Source organism: Enhydra lutris, unplaced genomic scaffold, assembly GCF_002288905.1.
Source record: "Enhydra lutris kenyoni isolate GAN:26980312 unplaced genomic scaffold, ASM228890v2 scaffoldscaffold120, whole genome shotgun sequence".
Classification (NCBI taxonomy): domain Eukaryota; kingdom Metazoa; phylum Chordata; class Mammalia; order Carnivora; family Mustelidae; genus Enhydra; species Enhydra lutris.
The window spans coordinates 318,039-338,641 of NW_019154204.1; the positions used below are offsets into that span (position 1 = coordinate 318,039).

General features: G+C 39.2%; 1 protein-coding gene across 2 annotated transcripts in view; it reads left to right on the forward strand.

Annotated features, from left to right (window-relative positions):
* LOC111139817 (NLR family pyrin domain containing 3) overlaps positions 1 to 10,566 on the forward strand; it is a 56,718-nt gene extending 46,152 nt beyond the window's left edge. For both annotated transcript variants that reach the window (XM_022492235.1, XM_022492236.1), the window contains 3 exons: positions 5,999 to 6,169; positions 6,641 to 6,811; positions 10,019 to 10,566. In XM_022492235.1, coding sequence (XP_022347943.1) covers positions 5,999 to 6,169; positions 6,641 to 6,811; positions 10,019 to 10,118 — 442 coding nt within the window. In that variant the 3' untranslated portion in view covers positions 10,119 to 10,566. The remainder of the gene's footprint in view (positions 1 to 5,998; positions 6,170 to 6,640; positions 6,812 to 10,018) is intronic.
* Positions 10,567 to 20,603: the final 10,037 nt, after the last annotated feature.

The following is a 20,603-nucleotide window of genomic DNA, read 5'->3' on the forward strand; positions in this document are numbered from 1 at the left end:
TATATATATATTAGATAAACTAGTTAAAAAAACGTTAAAAAAGAAAAGGGTAAAAGTTAAAAAAATTTAGCAGAAGAAGAAAAATAAATTGAAAAAGAAAAAAAATTAACTGCAAGGCTAAAGAATCATGGGGAGAAAGCCATGAGTTCCGTGCTTTGCTTTCTCCTCCTTTGGAATTCCGCTGCTCTCCTTGGTATTGAAACTGTACTCCTTGGTAGGTGAACTTGGTCCTGGCTGGGCTTCTTGTTGATCTTCTGGGGGAGGGGCCTGTTGTAGTGATTCTCAAGTGTCTTTGCCCCGGGCGGAGTTGCACCGCCCTTACCAGGGGCCGGGCTGAGTAATCCGCTCAGGTTTGCTTTCGGGAGCTTTTGTTCCCTGAGCACTTTCCATAGAGTTCAGGAGGGCGGGAATGAAGATGGCAGCCTCCCAGTCTCCGGCCCGGAGGAGCCGAGAGCCCGGGGCCCCACTCCTCAGTGCGCCCTCAGAGAACAGCGCCGATTTACTCCTGTCACCCTGCCTCCGGCCACGCTCCGAGCTGACCGAGCCTGCGACTGGTTCAAGGTAACCCGAGCTTAGAGCTTACTCCTCGGCTCTGTCTCTGTAGCCGGCTTCCCTGTTCTAATACCTGTAAGCTCTGCGACACTCAGACACCCCTGATCCTTCTGTGACCCTGCGGGACCTGAGGCCACGCTGACCCTGCGTGGGCTTCACCCCGGTTAAGCCTCTGGAGCGATGTCCCTCAGCGGAACAGACTTTTAAATGTCCCGATTTTGTGCTCCGTTGCTCCGCTGCTTGCCGGGAGCCGGCCCCTCCCCCCGCGGTCTATCTTCCCGTCGCTTTGGATTCACTTCTCTGCCCGTCCTACCTTTCAGAAAGTGGTTGATTTTCTGTTTCTAGAGTTGCTGTTCTTCTTCTCTTCAATCTCCCATTGGATTTGTAGGTGTTTGCAATCTTTAGATAAGCTATCTAGCTGATCTCCCGCTACCTGAAGTAGTCTCAGCCTGCTACTTCTCCGCCATCTTGACTCCTATATCCATCTGTTGATTCTTGTGTTTTTTAGCCATTCTGACAGGTGTGGGGTGCTCTCATCATGGTTTTGATTTGTAGTTCCCTGAAGGTGGGAAATATTGAACATCTATTTCATGAGTCTGTTGGTGATCTGGATGTCTTCTTTGGAAAAATGTCTATTCATGCCTTCTGCCTATTTTTTTAAAAGATTTTATTTATTTATTTGAGAGACAGAGATCACAGGTAGGCAGAGAAGCAGGCAGAGAGAGAGGAGGAAGCAGGCTCCTTGCTGAGCAGAGAGCCCAATGCGGGGCTCGATCCCAGGACTCTGGGATCACGACCTGAGCTGAAGGCAGAGGCATTAACCCACTGAGCCACCCAGGTGCCCCTCTGCCCATTTTTTATCTGGGTTATTTGTATTTGGGTATTGAGTTTGATATGTTCTTTATAGATTTTGGATACCAACTCTTTATCAGATATCATCTGCAAATCTTCTCCCATTCTGAACATTAACTTTTAGGTTTTTTTGACTGTTTCCTCACTCTTCAGAAGGTTTTTATCTTGATGAAGTCCCAATGGTTAATTTTTGTCTCTGTTTCCCTCACCTCTGGAGACATGTCTAGCAAGAAGTTGCTGCAGCTGAGGTCAAATAAATTGCTTCCTTTTTTCCTTTCTAGGATTTTGGTGGTTTCTTTTCTCACATTGAGGTCTTTCATCTATTTTGAGCTTATCTTTGTGTATGGTGTAAGAGAATGGTCCAGTTTCATTCATCTATGTGTGGCCATCCAATTTTCCCAGCACCGTTTGTTGAAGAGACCATCTTTCTCCATTGCATGCTCTTTCCTGCTTTGTCAAAGATTAGTTGACCATAAAGGTGAGGGTCAATTTCTGAGTTCTCCATTATGTTCCATGAATCTATGTGCCTGTTTTTGTGTGAGTATCTTACTGTCTTGTAGACTACAACTTTGTAATATACCTTGAAGTCTAGAATTGTGATGCTTCAAGTTTCATTTTTCTTTTCAGGATTGCTTTGGCTATTTGGGCTCTTTTCTGGTTCCATGCAAATTTTAGAATTGTTTGTTCTAGCTTTCTGAAGAATGCTGGTGTTATTTTGATAGGGGGTTGCTTTAAATGTGTAGATTGCTTTGGGTAGTATAGACATTTTAGCAATGTTTATTCTTCCAGTCTACTAGATGGATTTTTCCCCCATTTCTTTGCGTCCTCTTCAATTTATTTTGTAAGTATTCTATAGTTTTCAGATCTTTTACCTCTTCGGTTAGGATTATTCCTAGGTATCTCATTGTTTTTGGTGCAATTATAAATGGGATCAATTCCTTGATTTATTTTTCTGCTACTTCATTATTGGTATATAGAAATGCAACAGACTTGTGTACATTGATTTTGTATACAGTGACTTTACTAAATTCTTGTATCTGTTCTAGCAATTTTTTGTGGAGTCTTTTTTATGATATCTTCTTAAATTTATCAGGAATTTATTACCATGCTGACATATATAGATCTACAGATTTGGGCATAATATTACATAGTATACATTACAGTAATTTATTTAGGTTCTTACTGAATGATAAATTTTTGGATGACTTTTTCCTTTTTTATTATTACAAGTAACTATGAAAAAACATATTTGTATATATAACTTTATTTATGTGTGGATATTTCTTTTGAGATGGAAACCTATAAACATAATTAATGAAGTCACCCTTTAAGGCATTTTATATTTTGTTAGGTATGGCCGTCGCTTCTCGGCCTTTTGGCTAAGATCAAGTGTTAGGTATGGCCACATGTCCTGAATTTTAGGCCTCTATTTTTGGTTGCATTTTGCACTCCCCCACTCCCATAGTACATAAATGCCTCATAGTGAGCAATTGCAAAATTCTTTAATTCTTATAACTTACTCTCCACCGTCATCCTTTGTCCCCTTCCTGCCCTTTCTTTAGTGCCTTGTTGAATACTGGGACTTTCCAGAAGGCTGATTAGCCAGTAAACAGAGGAAAAACCTAGATAGTCTTTACTTTCAGTTCCCTTTACCTGCTTCTTTCTTTTTCAAAACACCAGAGGAGTTTTCTAAAATGCAGATTTGATAATATCACACTTTTTCTCAAAAAAACTTCAAAAGGGGACACCTGGGTGGCTCAGTTGTTAAGTGTCTGCCTTTGGCTCAGGTCATGATCCCAGGGTCCTGGGACTAAGCCATGCTGAGCCCGGAGCCTGTTTCTTCCTCTCCCACTCCCCTGCTTGTATTTCTTCTCTAGCTGCCTATGTCAAATAAATTTTAAAAAAAATTAAAAAACCAAACAAACTTCCAAAGTTCTTTGAAGTCAGAGTGTAGTTGCTGTGTCTTAGCATAGTACACAAAATTGTCCCTGATCAGCTTTAGATCATTGCTTCTGCCACACCCTTCACTCCATTCTGAGTCATATTTAGTAAGCTTTTAGTTCTAAGAATTTGACCTCTTTTACCCTTCCTTCCTTTGCTTACCACTTTCCTTTTGCCTAGTATGCAAAGTATTCACCCATCATCATAGTCCATCTAGGAAACTCCTTCTTATTTTTCAAGTAATTTCCCAGCTTTTCCATTTAAAAATAAGGACAAAAATGATACCTACATCTTGGTTTTGTTGTAATTCTATGAGATAATCCCATTTTAAGTCATTATTTCAGCCAAAATTATTATTGTGTAGAAATGAAACAAACTTGTTGCATTTCTTATTCCTTAATTTTCTTTCTGACACATTTTTATAACATAAGCACATATTAGTAATTTTTAAAAAAAACACAATCATTTAACAATATAGTACATGGCAAGATATCTTTACTCAGTGAATGTAGAACTGAGTCAAATGAATTGATTGAGACCAAGATGTGTGATGTTGGTTACATTCCTCTAATCAAGTGGATTGCTGGGTAGAACTTGTTTGTTTGATTGCCTAAACATGTCATTATGCACTCCATACACCCATCACTCAGTCTCAATAATAATTAACATTTTGATAATTGAGATGTGACTTATATTTAACAAAATCACCTTGTGCTGCCATTTCGTGCCCTGCTAGTCAAACACCTGTTCATAATCCCTTCTAGTCATTTTCTGGAAATGATGGCAAAGCTTGCCATTTTGTAGCTTACAAAATAATTTTTCCTTTCCTTTTGGATGAGTATATTCAGTTTTCTGGAATGGTCTTCATCTTTGCTGTTCTTCATCTTCATCTAGTCTGTTCAGGCTGCTGTAACAAAAACACCATGGTCTGGGTGACTCAAACAACAAACATGACTCACAGTTCTGGAGGCTGGAAGCCCAAGATCAAGGTGCCTGTAGATCATTTCTTTCCTGGCTTTCAAATAGCCACCTTATTGTTGTGTCTTCACATGACAATAGTGGCAAGGGAACTCTTTGGGGTCTGTTTTATCAGGGCACTAATTCCATCATGGAGACTCCACCCTGATGATGTAATTACTTCTTAAAACCTGCACTCCTACCATCACAATGAAGGTTAAGATTTCAACATATGATTTCAATATGACACAAACATTTGGCTCATAATAGCTAATAATCTTGCAAATCCCTTCAGCACATTAATTAAGGACCATCTGATGAAATTATTCTCAGCTGGAAATAAAGTTCTTACTAGAAGCCTTACCCTGCTTGTTTTTTGTTTGTTTGTTTGTTTGTTTGTTTTTTAATTCATCCATCTTGGGATTTATTCCCCTCTTTGTCTTGCATATTCAGTTTTTTTTTTTTAAATTATGATTCATCCCTGACTGCCAAGATGGAAACCAGTAAGTAGATAAATACTTCTGTTTTCTTTTGATCACCTGTTGGTGCTACTTTCTATGTTTCTATTTTTCCTGATTCTAAGACATCTTGGCACTTATGAACATGTTATTGTTAAGGATTCCTGCAGGAAGGAATGTGACTGCATGAGATGTTGTTAAGTCAAGGTTTCGTTGAAGGCCTAGCATAAGTGGCTTTCTGTGTACTGTATACCCACCTCTGAGCTTCTGCGCTAGAGGGATGCAGCTCTCTCTCCTAGAACCTTCATGTTCTGTTGGGTGAGAGAATATATTCAATTTGACCCAAATGCAGCACACCAAACTTCTTAGTCCCACTGAGTGTAATAAAAATCTAGAGCTCTAAGCCTTGAGAGCCCCCTACCACTGCAGAAGGAAGGGTGATATGGATAGAAGGGCCACAGAAGAAGGATGGCCCTATAAGGCTTAAATTCATGTCTCTCCCCACTAAACACTTGCTTTTTCAACTTAAGAGAAACATAGGATTCAATAAACTGATTTCTAGTCTGCAAAAGACCCATAATAGTTACAGCTGCACTGCTGCCTTACTCAGTTAATGTGAGAATCCAATAAGGCAACTCTTTGAAATGTTGTTGGAATTACCAGTGAAGGATAATCTGGGATGTATTTCTGGTAGGTGTGGTGGTAAAGAGCATGCATGGCAGAGGTAATATGTGTAAGAAGGAAGAAGAATGTGTAAGAAGGAAGAAGAATGTGTAAGAAATCTGAATCAGTTTGCTTTTTCTGTCTCTTCCACCAATCCCAGCAAAGCAGCTACTGTGACTATTATTTGTCTCTCTTATGGGTCCAGAGACAGAGTCATGCTTTCCTCAGATTATATCCAAGAGGCTGGGTCCTGACCTTGAAGGAGAAGGATGCAGCTTTTTTTTTTAAGATTTAATTTATTTGAGAGAGAGAGGGAAAGAGAGAGAGAGAGAACCAGTTTGGGGTGGGGGGCAGAGAGAGGGAGAAGCAGATTCTCCACTGAGCCTGACATGGGGCTTGATCACAGGACACTGGGACAACAACCTGAGCCAAAGGCAGACGCTTCACCAACTGAGCCACCCAAGTGGCTCAAGGATGCACTTTTTTAGATGAGATGAGATTCCTGTGCTAAGATAGCTTTGCAATGTTCAAGAAAGGCTGAACATTGAGGCCTCATTTCCTTGTTCCTTCTCCAGGTTGATGAATTCTGGCCTTACATCAGGCTGTTGTTCAGCTTTGTCATCAGTGCTCAGCACTAACCAGAAGCTCACACACCTTTACCTACGGGGCAATGCTCTTGGAGACACGGGAGTTAAGCTACTCTGTGAGGGCCTCTTGCACCCCAACTGTAAGCTTCAGATATTGGAGTAAGTCCCTTAGCTAATTACAGTGATGGGAATTCATGGTGGCTAAGGTGGGGGGAATGATGGTGGGATGATTTTTATCTGAGAAGTGATGGTGATCTCCTAAGGTTTGGCTTATTACAGGATCATGGGACTGGGAGGAGTTCTATTTCTCGGTGGTATAAAGGTAAAAACTGGATTTCACCACAAGAGTAGGGCAGTATGGCACTTGTGTTTAAGGGAAATTTGGAGAGAGCCACAGAATTTTGGAAAAATCAGTTCACAAACTATTACTGATTGGATCTGCACAATCCAGGAGACTGGAAAAAATACCTTCATCTGAAATGGGAGAAGAATAACCACAGGCACATAAAATTGTTCCAAATTCATTAATCCTGTGCTTTTTGTGCATTTCAAACATTGCAGGCTGAGATCTGGGGGATCTAGGAGGATAGTTAAGGGGACATTTTCTCTAAATCACCCTCTTTCTTGCAGATTAGATGGCTGTAGCCTCACCTCACACTGTTGCTGGGATCTTTCCACACTTCTGACCTCCAATAAGAGCCTGCGGGAGCTGAGCCTGGGCAGTAATGACCTGGGTGATCTAGGGGTCATGCTGCTCTGTGAAGTGTTAAAACAGCAGGGCTGCCTCCTAAAAAGCCTGAAGTAAGTATGCTTTGCACATATTTATGTGGCAGTGTTCAGAGTACTAAGGACAAGTTGATGAGTTATCAAAACCCAGGATGGCTTCATTTGTATTCAGACTGAGGTTGGGTCTGTGTCTCTTGTTGCAGACTTTTTTATGATTCACAAACCACATATTTAACTTCATCCAGACAGTTAGAATAATTAAGTTTCAGTTGGGTGTCAAAAGAGTTTCCATTCATATTCCTGAAAGAAACCCAAGTCCCAATGAAAGTGGCCAAATAAAATTATATGACCCTGTAAGGGACCAAAGGTACTTTGTAGACCTAGAGCAGTCCATGATTCCTCTTAATTGCAAAGGTCTTTGCACAGTGAGGGTGTTCTTAGGATTTGAAATGAGAAAAGAAAGTTCCAGAAATGTCAAGTTTAGAAATTCCATAAGCCAGTTTGTGTGCATTGTGTTGCGTTTTATTACTAGTGATACCACTGGTATTCATTACCTCTCCAGTAAGAGCTTCCTAGTGAGTCCTGTACCTTTGTCAATCCTGATAATCATGTTCTTGCCAGAAGAACTTTCCCTCACTTGGCTTTAGGGGCTACACCTTCTCCACACTGGATTTTTTTCTCCTTCATTTGCTATTTCTGCTCAGTCTCCTTTTGTGGATTCTCTTTATCATCCTGACCTGTACATGCTGAAACACCAGAACTCAATCATTGAGCTATTTTTTTTCCTCTATACTTTATCCCATGTTGATATCATCCAGTGTTCTGGCTTTACCATATATATGCTGTGCCAGCCAATTTATACCTGCATGAATTCCATGTCAAAATATTAATCTGACCTTTCCATTCATATGTCTAATAAATGTGCTAAACTTTACATGTCTAAATCCAAACGTGTATTGGCCCCTCTTCTGCTTCTTTCTCATCTCAGTCAATGGTTACTCAGTGAGAATTGCTCAAGCCAAAAACAAACAAAACAATGCCACAAAAACAACAAAAAACCCCATCACTCTAGGTCAACTTTCTTATATGCACATCAACTCATTGGCATGTCCTGTTTGTTCTGCTTCCGTAATATGCCAGCTTCATGACTCCTACCCTAGTTCAGGCCACTGTCCCCCTTGTCTGAATTGTTCTGATGGCATCTTCCAGGCTACTCTGCATCTATTACTATCCTGACCATGGCAGATGGAGGGTGCAGCTAAAACAGGAGCAAGTGATTATATCATTCCTACCCACGTGCTCTAGTGACTCCCTATCACATTGAAAGTAACATCCACAAATCCATGGCAGTGCCCAAGGCCTCCTGTGATCCAGTCTCTGCTCTTTCTGCAAATTCATTGTCTCCTAATACATGTTCCTTCTGCTCCACACACACTGATCTTGCAGTTTTGCAAAAACATGGTCACCTCCAGAACTTGGCATTTCCTGTTCCCTCTGCCTGAACCTCTCTCCCCTTTGATATCCATGTGTCTTGTTCTCATGTATCCTTAAATTCTCTGCTTAGAGGTCTTCTTCTGTGTCTGTCTCTGACCATCCTACTGAAAATAACAGTCCAGCATATTCCTCCCTTTTTCGCTTATTTTCCTCCGTAGTGTGATCACCATCATACATACCTGCTACATTACTTTCTTGCTTATTTGTTATCTCTATCTTACTTAAGTAATATAAATTCTATTAGTCCTGGGTTTCTGTTCTAGTTCATGACCTCAAGGCTGAGAACCAGTTGGAATGCAGGCTCAAATAAACAGAAGTGTGCATCCTTATGTAGACACAGTGGAGCACAGGTACTGCAGGAAAAGCTAACATTCTCAGAGTGAAAAGAAATAGAATGAAAAAGGGAAGGGTAGACCAGGATGAAGCTGAGACATTACTGTATCTGAAGTCACTGACCTAGCCCTGAGGGACACTCTGCAGATGAAGGACAGGCTTCAGACTGACCAAGGAACCTCTGGATACAATCAACCTGTCTCATTAGCTCAGGGTGCCTTAAACAACAGATATTTATTGCTCACAGTTTTGAATATGGGAAGTCTAAGATCACAGTGCCAACCAATTCAGGTTCTGGTGAGAGCGTTCTTCCAGGCTTGCAGATGGCTGTCTTTTACCCATATACTTATGTGGAAGAGAGAGACAGAGACAGGGACACTGTGTTCCCTGGCATCTCTTACCTTAGGGGAATGATCTCATTGTGATGACCCACTCCCATGACCTCATCTAACCTTAACTATATCCCAAATGTCCCATTTCAAATACCATCACATGAGGGATTAGGGTTTCTGTGTAGGAATTTTGAAGAAACACAAACATTCAATCAATAACACAACCAAATCAAGATTGGTAGAAATGGTGCAGGACAAATGGTGTGATTTCTTAGCTAAGTTGCAAGGGAAACTTAAGAAAAAAAGGAGACAAGAGGGAAGAAATTATATATCAAAGAAGACTTGAGAGGCACACAAAACAGTTGCAATGTGAGAACTTTACTTCGCTCCTGATTAAATGAACCTAATATAAAAAATGTATCAGCTAATTGAGGAAATTTAAATACTGACTGGACATATATTGATATTAAGGAATCAGTGTTAACTTTTTAAGTGTGATATTGGCATTGGTGGTTGTGTTTCTAAAAACCTTCATTTAGTGTCACATAGTGCAACATTTATAGATGCATGCAATGCTGTGTTTGTAATAATCCATTGATGTCAGGTGTAGGTGGGTGATAGATGAAACAAGATTGGCCATGAGTTATTTTTTAATGTATTTTTTAAAAAGATCTTATTTACTTATTTGAGAGACAGAGATTGAGAGAAAGCAAGAGCATGAGCAGGGGAGGAGGGCAGAGGGAGAAGGAGAAGCAGACACCTCACTGAGCAGGGAGCCCGATAACATGGTACTCAATCCCAGGACCTTGGGATCATAACCTGAGCTGAAGGCAGATGCTTAACTGACTGAACTACACAGGTGTCCCTGGCAATGGGTTATTAGTTGTCAAATTTGGGTAATAGGAATAGGGACTCACTACCATTCTCTCTAAATTAACATGTTTAAATATTTCCAAACTTGAAGGTTAAAAATATAACAGAAAAACAATAGGCATGAAGTATAGCATTGGAGAGCTTAGAAGTATGTTAGGTTAAGGGAAGTAAGGAGATGAGGTTTTTAAGGCAAAACTCTGAGAGTGCTCTTTGAAGACTATAACACAAGGCTGTCAATTTGTTCTTACAGGTTATGTGAAATGTATTTCAATTATGATACAAAATGTGCATTAGAAGCACTTCAAGAAGAAAAGCCCGAGTTGAGCATTGTCTTTGAGCCCTTTTGGTAGTGATAGATGCCGGCTGCCAGATGCCAGCATTTTGGCTCCCTGTCATCCAGGTGTGTAGAAGTGAGAATGAGCACTCCTCCAACCAAGGTGAAGACCATCACTCCACGATTCCTCTGGTCCAGGGTGGGACAGCGAAATCTTGCTGATGGTGTGTTTTACAAGAGAAGCATCTCCTTTCCCCTGGCTTGAAGACACCAGGACAATGAAATCATCCAAATGAGGTGGTTCTCATTATAGAACCTTAGTCAGAGGATATGTTCCTGTTGGTGACCTCATATAACTAACTCATGTAATAAAGCACTTTTTCTGTTTTTCTCTTCTTACTCTCTCTAAAGCTCCTTTCCCTCATACCCTTTTTACCCATCTTTGTTCTGTTTACCTTCACCCATATCACCATTATCACCCACTCCTATCTTTCTGACTATAACAGAACTAGTAAACTATATGCTATGTTGCAGTTTTGTAGCAGCAACTTATTTATTTTTAATTTTTGTAACAGTTATATTTTCTAATAAAATAATTCATGTTTATTGTAGCTGGTTGAAAAGTCAGAAAATTTAAAACCTTTTTGTATTTATTGATTTAAATAGTATCTTTCCCTTAATTAATTAATTTTATTTTTAAATTATTTATTACTATTAATATGTGCAATGATAGTACATCATTAGTTTTTAATGAACAACAATTCATTAGTTGCATATAACACACAGTGCTCATCACAACATGTGCCCTCCTTAATACCCATCACCCAGCTAACCCATCCTCCATGTCCTCCCTTCTGTAACCCTCAGTTAGTTTCCTGGAGTCGAGTCTTTCATAGTTTGTCTCCCTCTCTGATTTCTTCCAATTCAGTTTTCCCTCCCTTCCCCTGTGCTTTTCCTTAGGTTCCACATATGAGTGAAACCATCTGATAACTGTCTTTCTCTGCTTGACTTATTTCACTTAGCATAATCTCCTCTAGTTCTGTCCATGTTGATGCTAATGCTGGGTATTCATCCTTTCTGATGGCTGAGTAATACTCCATTGTATATATGAACCACATCTTCTTTATCCATTCATCTGTTGAAGGGTATCTTGTCTCCTCCCACAATTTGGGTATTGTGGACATTGCTGCTATGAATATTTGGATGTATGTGCCCATTCTTTTCACTACATCTTTATTTTTTGGGTAAATACCTAGTAGTGTAATTACTGCATCCTAAGGTAATTCTATTATTAATAACCTGAAAAACCTCCATACTGTTTTCCAGAGTGGATATATCAGCTTGCATTCTACCAACAGTGTAAGAGAGTTCCCCTTTCTCTACATCCTCACCAACACTTGTTTCCTGTCTTTTTAATTTTTGCCATTCTAATGGGAGTAAGGTAGTATCTCATTGTGGTTTTGATTTGTATTTCCCTGATGGCTAGTGATGTTGAACATTTTTTCATTTGTCTGTTAGCCATTTGTATGTCTTCTTTTTGGAGATATGTCTGTTCAACTCTTCTGCCCATTTATCCATTTATTGACTGGATTATTTATTTTTTGGGTGTTGAGTTTGAGAAGTTCTTTATAGATCTGGATACCAGTCTTTTATCCATAACGTCATTTGCAATTATTTCTCCCATTCTGTGGATTGCCTCTTTGTTTTGTTGACTATTTCTTTTGCTGTGCAAAAGCTTTTTATCTTGATGAAGTCCCAATAGTTCATTTTTGCTTTTGTTTCCCTTGCCTTTATACATGTGTCTTGAAAGACATCACTGTGACCAATGTTGAAGAGGTTACTTCTTATGTTCTCCTTTAGGACTTTGATAGATTTCTTTCTAACATTGAGGTCTTTCAACCATTTAGAGTTTACCTTTGTATATGGTGTAAGTGAATGGTCCAGACTCATTCTTCTGCATGTGGCTGTTCAATTTTCCCAGCACCATTTATTGAAGAACCTGTCTTTTCTTCCACTGGATATTCTTTCCTGCTTTGTCAAAGATTAGTTGACCATAGAGATGAGTGTCCATTTCTGGGGTCTCTATTATGTTCCATTGATCTATGAGTCTGTCTGTGTGCTGATAGCATGCTTTCTTGATGATCACAGCTGTGTAATATACCTTGGAGTCAAGCACTGTAATGCCCGTAGCTTTGGTTTTCTTTTTCAACAATCCCTGGCAATTTGGGGTCTTTTCTGGTTCCATATAAATTTCAGGATTGTTTATTCTAGCTCTGCAAAAAATGTCAGTGGCATTTTGATAGGGATTTCACTGTAAGTGTAGATTGCTCTTGGCAGCATAGACATTTTAACAATGTTTATTCTTTCAACCCATGAGCATGGAATGTTTTTCCAACTCTTTGTGTCTTCCTCAGTATCTTTCATAAGCATTAGGTAGTTTCTAGAATATATATCTTTTATGTCTTTGGTAGGTTTGTTCCTAGGTATCTTATGGTTTTTGGTGCTATTGTAAATGGAATTGATTCCTTAATACCTCTTTCTTCATCCACATTGTTAGTGTATAGAAATGCAACTGATTTCTGTGTATTGATTTTGTATCATGCCACTTTACTGAATTGTTGTATGAGTTCTAGTAATTTGGGGAGTCTTTTGAGTTTTCCACAAAAAGTATCATGTCATCTGTGAAGAGAGAGTTTGAGTTCTTCTTTGCCAATTTGAATGCCTTTTATTTTTTGTTGTTGTTGTTGTCTGATTGCTGAGGCTAGGACTTCTAGTACTATGATGAACAAAAGTGGTGAGAATGGGCATCCCTGTCGTGTTTCTGGCCTTAAAGGAAAATCTCCCAGTTTTTCCCCATTGAGAATGTTAGTCGCTGTGGGCTCTTCAGAGATGGCCTTTATGATATTGAGATATGTTCTCTCTATCCCTACATTCTGAAGAGTTAATCAGGAAAGGATACTGTATTTTGTCAAATGCTTTTTCTGCATCAATTGAGAGGACCATATGGTTCTTCTCTTTTCTTTTATTAATGTGCTGTATAACACTGATTGATTTGCAAGTTTAACACTTGCATCCCAGGCATAAATCCCACCTGGTCATGATAGGTAATCCTTTTAATGTACTGTCAGATCCTATTGGCTAGGATCTTGAGTATTTTGGCATCCATGTTCATCAAGAATATTGGACTGTAATTCTTTCTGATGGGGTCTTTGCCTGGTTTTGGGATCAGTGTAATGCCTCATAAAAGCAGTTTGGAAGTTTTCCCTTCTGTTTCTATTTTTTGGAACAGTTTCAGTAGAATAGGTATTATTTCTTCTTTAAATGTTTGGTAGAATTCCCTTGGGAAGCCATCTGGCTCTGGACTTTTGTTTTTTTGGGAGGTTTTTGATTGCTGCTTCAATTTTGTTACTGGTTATTGGTCTATTCAGTTGTCTATATTTTCCAGTTTCAGTTTTGTTAGTTTGTATATTTCCAGGAAGGCATCCATTTCTTCCAGATTGCTTAATTTGTTCGCATATAGTTGCTGGTAATAATTTCTAATAATTGTTTCAATTCCTTGCTGTTAGTCATGATGTCTCCCCTTTCATTCATGATTTTATGAATTTGGGTCCTTTTTTTTTTCTTTTTTCCTGGATAAGTTTGACCAGTGGTTTATTGATCTTATTCTTTTGTGGAACTAGCTTCTAGTTTTGTTGATCTGTCTTAGTGTTTTTTCTGGTTTCTATTTCATTGAACTCTGCTCTAATCTTTATTATTTCTCTTCTCCTGCTTGTCTTAGGTTTTATTTGATGTTCTTTCTCCTTTAGTGCACCTTTGCAGTATCCCATAGGTTTTGGACTGATGTGTTTTCATTCTCATTAGTTTCCATGAATTGTTTAAGTTCTTTGATTCCTTGGTTGACCCATTCATTCTTTATCATGATGCTCTTTAACTTCCAAATATTTGAATTACTTCCAAATTTTTTCTTGTGATTGAGTTCAAGTTTCAAAACATTGTGGTCTGAGAATATGCAGGGAATAATCTCAATCTTTTGGTATCAGTTGAGACCTGATTTGTGACCCAGTATGTGGTCTATTCTGGAGAAAATTCCATGTGCACTGGAGAAGAATGAATATTCTTTTATTTTAGGGTGGAATTTTTGTATATATCTATGAAGTCCTTGGTCCAATGTGTCAATCAAAGCTCTTGTTTCTTTGTTGATTTGCTTAGATGATCTATCTATTTTTGTGAGTGGAGTGTTTAGGTCTCCTACTGTTAATGTATTATTATCAACATGATTCTTTTTTTGGTTAACAGTTGACTAGTTGGCTGCTCCCATGTTGGGGAATAGATATTTACAATTGTTAGATCTTCTTGTTGGAAAGACCCTTTCAGTATGATACAGTGTCCCTCCGCATCTCTTACTACAGTCTTTGGTTTAAAATCTAATTTGTCTAATATCAGAATTGCTACACCAGCTTTCTTTTGAGGTCCATTGGCCTGATAAATGGTTCTCCATCCCCTCACTTTCAATCTGGAAGTGTCTTTAGGTTCAAAATAAGTCTCTTGTAGACTATGTAAGGATGGGTCCTGTTTCTTTTACCCAATTTGCAATCCTGTGTCATTTCGTGGGGGCATTTAGGCCATTCACATTGAGGGTACTATTGACAGATATGAATTTAGTGCCATCATATTGCCTGTAAAATCCCTATTTTTATAGATTATCTCTCTAAATTTCTGGTCCATATTACCCTTGGGATCTTTCTTCTTTTATAAAATCTCCCTTGATATTTCTTGCAGGGCTGGCTTGGTGGTCATATATTCTCTCAGTTTCTGCCTATTCTGGAAACTCTTTATCTCTCCATCCATTCTGGATGACAGCCTTGCTGAATACAGTATTTTTGACTGCATGTTCTTCTCATTTAGTACCCTGAATATGTCTTGTCAGCCCTTACTGGGTTTCCAGGTTTCTGTGGACATGTCTGATGTTATTCTGATGACCCTCCCTCCATATGTAAGAAATATCTTTCCAAAGTTGCTCTCAGGACAGATTACATGGCTCTAAGATGTGAAAGTTTCATTATTATATGCCAGTGTTTCTTTATTTTTATTGATTTTATTGATCTTTATTTTTATTGATTTATTGTTATCAATTTAATAATTGATATTGTTACTATATGCCAGTGTTGCTTTATTTTTATCGATCTTATTTATTTTACTGATCTTGAAAGGGGTCCTCTCTGCCTTTTGGACATGATCACTTGTTTTCTACCCCAAGTTAAGTAAGTTCTCAGCTATGATTTGATCAAGTATATCTTCTAGTCCTCTCTTTCTCTCCACCCCCTCAGAGATCCCAAGAATTCTGACACTGGAGCATTTCATGGCATCATTGATCTCTCTAAGTCTGTTCTCATCGGCTTCTAGCTATTTATCTCTATCCTCCTCAGCTTCCTTCCTTTCTATCAGCTTATCTTCTAGAATACCAATTTGTTCTTCTGCCTCATTTACCCTGGTTGTTAGAGTATCCAGTTTAGACTGTATTTCATTCATAGCATTTTTAAGTTTGGCTTATTAGACCACATTTCTGCCCTCAGAGATTCTATATTGTTGCTAATGTTTTTTTTAAAAAGGATTTTATTTATTTATTTGACAGAGAGATCACAAGTAGGCAGAGAGACAGGCAGAGAGAGAGAGGAGGAAGCAGTCTCCCTGCTGAGCAGAGTGCCCGATGCGGAACTTGATCCCAGGACCCTGAGATCATGACCTGAGCCAAAGGCAGAGGCTTAACCTACTGAGCCACCTAGGCGCCCCTAGTTGCTAATGCTTTTATGAGGCCTAAATATTGACTTCATAATTGCTACTTTGAAGTCTATCTCTTATATCTTGCTTATATTCATATCCATTAGTTCTGTGGCAAAGACCATTTTCTCTGGTTCTTTTCTTTGTTGGGAGTTCTTCCCCCTAGTCATTCTGTTGAGAAATGGCTGAAGGAATGTACAGAGTCCAAAATATCAATCATGGCCCAAGCAAAATGCACCCACACAAAAATCCAAAGTAGTCTAAAGCTACCACAGATACACCATTAAAGCCAAGATGATCCAAAACAATAAAAAACAAAGATAAAAGAGAAAAAAAAGAGAGGGGACAGGGAGAGAGATAATAACCTCTCAGAGTGGACATAGCAGGGTGATTTGCCTGTTTTTGCTTGATTTTTGTTCTCTGCATTAGAAGACACTATATCCCAACATTGCAAAAAATCAGAACTTGCATATATATCAGGATAAAATTGAATAGAGTGAAAAATGGGCCACAAGGTAGGAGGTGCAGAGAAGTGAATCCAAGGAGTATGTTTGGGGTATAAGTCTATAAGAAATATATATATATATATATATATATATATATATATATACATATATATATATATATATATGAAAACAAAAGTTAAAAAGTGACTTAAGACATAGGTTGGGAAATACAAATCTATTTGAAATGGCAGCAGGGTCAAAAAAAGAAAATAAGAAAAGAAACTAATAAAGAAATATAACATTTTAGCCTAAAGTATAAGCAAGTTGGAAGGGAACACCTGGAGCTCCTTATATTATTTCCCCCTGGCACTGGAGTTTTATAGGCCTCTGGGAAATAAGCTTAAAAGCTTATTCATCTGTTCCTCCAGTCAGTCTTCTTAGGGAAAGGCCTGTTGCTTGGCTTCTCAGGTGTCTTAGCCTAGGTGGAGTTGCCCCAACCCTTTGCAGGGGGATGAACTTAATGTGAGCTGGTTGGCTGTGTGGCATTTGTTCCCTGCTATCTTTCTGCTTCTCTCTAGATGGTTAGAGCAAATGTGGCCATGCAGGAATCTCCAGCGCAGAGCTTCAGTGTCCTGGTCCATGCCCCTTAACAAATCATCCAGGTCAATCTGTATCCACCCCTGCCTGTACCAAACTCCATAGACTCACACATCTTCTATGGGAGGGCATGTTGTGTTGATTATGAAATAACTTTTCCCCAGATAGAATTGCTGCATCCTTGTCTGGGGGCCTGGCTAAGTAATCTGCTCTTGTTTCCTCTATGTGGTTTTTGTTCCCTAAAGTTTTTCTGTGCAGGTTTAGAGGATGAGAATGAAAATGGTGGTCTCACAATTTCTGGGCCTGGAGCTGAAAGCTTGGGGCCCCACTCCTCAGTGAGCCCTCTGAGAAAAGTAGTCAATCACTCCTGTCTCCCTGGTCTCTGGCCACAATCTGTGCTCACCCAGCCTGTGATTGAGCATTTCTATCTCAGGGACGTGGCCCTGTTTTGAGTCTCCAAACCCAGAAGCATCCTGTGGTGTGCTACTCACTATCCCTCCTAGAGGAGGAAGGGTGCTCTCCCTGGTTCTGCCACTTGTTGGGCCTGTGCTGCAGGAGTAGGGGCCAACAGTGCTGCGGATCAAAGTTTATGTCATGCCTGAGCTGAAAGCCCACTCCTGGGCTCACTTTTTGGGCTGGCTTCCCCATTCTGATACCTGGGATCTCTGCTGCACAGGGTTTCTTGTGACCCTGAGAATCCTGGGACCACACTGTACCAGCAAGTGTTCTACCTCCTGCTTAGCTGCCTGAGGGATGCCCTTCAGAGAAGCAGACTCCTAAAAGTTCTGATTTTGTGCTCCTCTGCTCTATCATTTGCTAGAAGCTGGCTGACGGAGGTTGCCTCCCCCTGGAGTCTATCTTCCTATTATTACCTTGGATTCATTTCTCTGCACCTCCTACCTTGTGGAAATGATCGCTTGTCTTTTTGTATTTGTAGCTATTCTTTTCTCCAATCTCCAGCTGAGTATGCAGGTGTTCAGAATGATTTGATAGCTATCTAGCTGAATTCCTGGGGCCAAAAGAAATTAAGGTCTCCTACTTCACCATCTTGGACTCCTCTTTCCCTTAATTTTAAAAGAAGTTGACTAGAAATATTTTTACTTTAAACTACTGAAGATAAATTAAATTGCTTTATGCATTAAAAAAATCTTTTTGGCAAATGATTCACTTGTAATAAATGGGGGAAAAAATCATCTTAACCCTAACTCTGCTGGTTAAAATTTCAGCTCTGATAGGATAGGAAGTTAAAAATCATGCAAAAGAAGGTTTTAGAATAGATGGAACCTATACTCATAAATGAAAGCATAATGTAGAAAATGCCTTTTGCTTCTGCACAGCAAAGGAAATAGTCAACAAAACAAAGAGGCAACCCACAGAATGGGAGAAGATATTTGCAAATGACAGTACAGACAAAAGGCTGATATCCAGGATCTATAAAGAACTCCTCAAACTCAACACACACAAAACAGATAATCATGTCAAAAAATGGGCAGAAGACATGAACAGACACTTCTCCAATGAAGACATACAAATGGCTATCAGACACATGAAAAAATGTTCATCATCACTAGCCATCAGGGAGATTCAAATTAAAACCACATTGAGATATCACCTTACACCAGTTAGAATGGCCAAAATTAGCAAGACAGGAAACAACGTGTGTTGGAGAGGATGCGGAGAAAGGGGAACCCTCTTACACTGTTGGTGGGAATGCAAGTTGGTGCAGCCACTTTGGAGAACAGTGTGGAGATTCCTCAGGAAATTAAAAATAGAGCTTCCCTATGACCCTGCCATTGCACTACCGGGTATTTACCCCAAAGATACAGATGTAGTGAAAAGAAGGGCCATCTGTACCCCAATGTTTATAGCAGCAATGGCCACGGTCGTCAAACTGTGGAAAGAACCAAGATGCCCTTCAATGGACAAATGGATAAGGAAGATGTGGTCCATATACACTATGGAGTATTATGCCTCCATCAGAAAGGATGAATACCCAACTTTTGTAGCAACATGGATGGGACTGGAAGAGATTATGCTGAGTGAAATAAGTCAAGCAGAGAGAGTCAATTATCATATGGTTTCACTTATTTGTGGAGCATAACAAATAACATGGAGGATATAGGGAGATGGAGAGGTGAGGGAGTTGAGGGAAATTGGAAGGGGAGGTGAACCATGAGAGACTATGGACTCTGAAAAACAACCTGAGGGTTTTGAAGGGGCGGGGAGTGGGAGGTTGGGAGAGCCAGGTGGTGGGTATTAGAGAGGGCATGGATTGCATGGAGTACTGGGTGTGGTACAAAAACAATGAATTCTGTTACACTGAAAAGAAATAAAATAAAAAAAAAAGAAAAACAGCATTTTACAAAATTTAATGAAGCATATTATGTCCTTGCAGTCTTTTAAATTACAGCCTCCTTTTTATAATTAAAATTTTCTTATAAAATTTAAAAAATGCCTTTTACCTTCAGTTGTAAGAGCTTATCTTGGATTTATCTGATCTGAGGAGCAGTTCATCTGCCATACTTCATATTGATTAATTTCTTCCCTACATATGGGACAACTCTTGAACCACATGGGATTGTTCAGGATAGAAACACTGCTTCCTCTGTTAAATGAGTCATCCAGACTTCTGCTGCTCAAGCATGGCCTGTGGACTGTTGATATAAGGAACTTGTGCAAGAATATAAATCAATCACATTACAAAATATGCTTTTTAGATAAGCTTTTTTTTTCTTGGTAAGATTATCTCAATAAAGGAAGGAATATGTGATTTATATTCTGTTGCAAACCTTTTTCTTGTCTAGGACTAGCACTTGGGAGTAACTCTGATGTAGATTTTTGTTTTTCGCATGTTGGTGAAGTGAATTATTGCGTACTGTCTCCCTGCTACATACACCTTGACATGCTGAGTAAAATGTAATTAAAACACATTTAATCTGGAAAGAGAAAAACTTCTCAGCACCACGAACTTACAACTGATTTAAGAGTTTACCTGTCAATCACCAGAGGAATATCTGAATAAATAAAGATGCCACAGTGTGACTATTAATTTGGAAAAATCCATTAGGCTTTCTATACCAGTAAAACTAAAAAATGAGTAAAGTTTCTGGATAGAAGATTGATATACAAACATCAACAGCATGTAATTGTAAAACAAATCATTTTTCTCAACTATCATAGTCAAGATTGGACAAGGTATGAAGCAAATGGATGCGAAACTCTAAAGAGAGATGTAAGTGAAAAGCAGGATACTTACACAGTTGGAAAGCATCTCTCCACAGTTGGCTAATCAGTTGCAAAAGAAAAATAGTAACTATATAAGGAACAGAAATTAAATAGTGGTCTGACCATCTAATAAAAAATATTGGGGGGTTGGGATGCCTGCGTGGCTCAGTGGGTTGAAGCCTCTGCCTTCAGCTCAGGTCATGATCCCAGGGTCCTGGGATTGAGCTGGGCATCAGGCTTTCTGCTCAGCGGGGAGCCTGCTTCCTCCTCTCTCTCTCTCTGCCTCTCTGTTTACTTGTGATCTCTGTCTGTCAAATAAATAAATAAATCTTAAAAAAAAAAAAAAACAACTATCAGGTACCTGAAGTAAATCTATCAAAAACTGTATAAAAATTATACAAAGAAGAATTAAGTAAATGGAGAACTATTTATGGATGACAAGGTTCCAAAGTTTCAGTAACACAACAATGCAAGTTCTCTCCCCTTGCCCCCCACTTTCCACCAACTAACAAAAA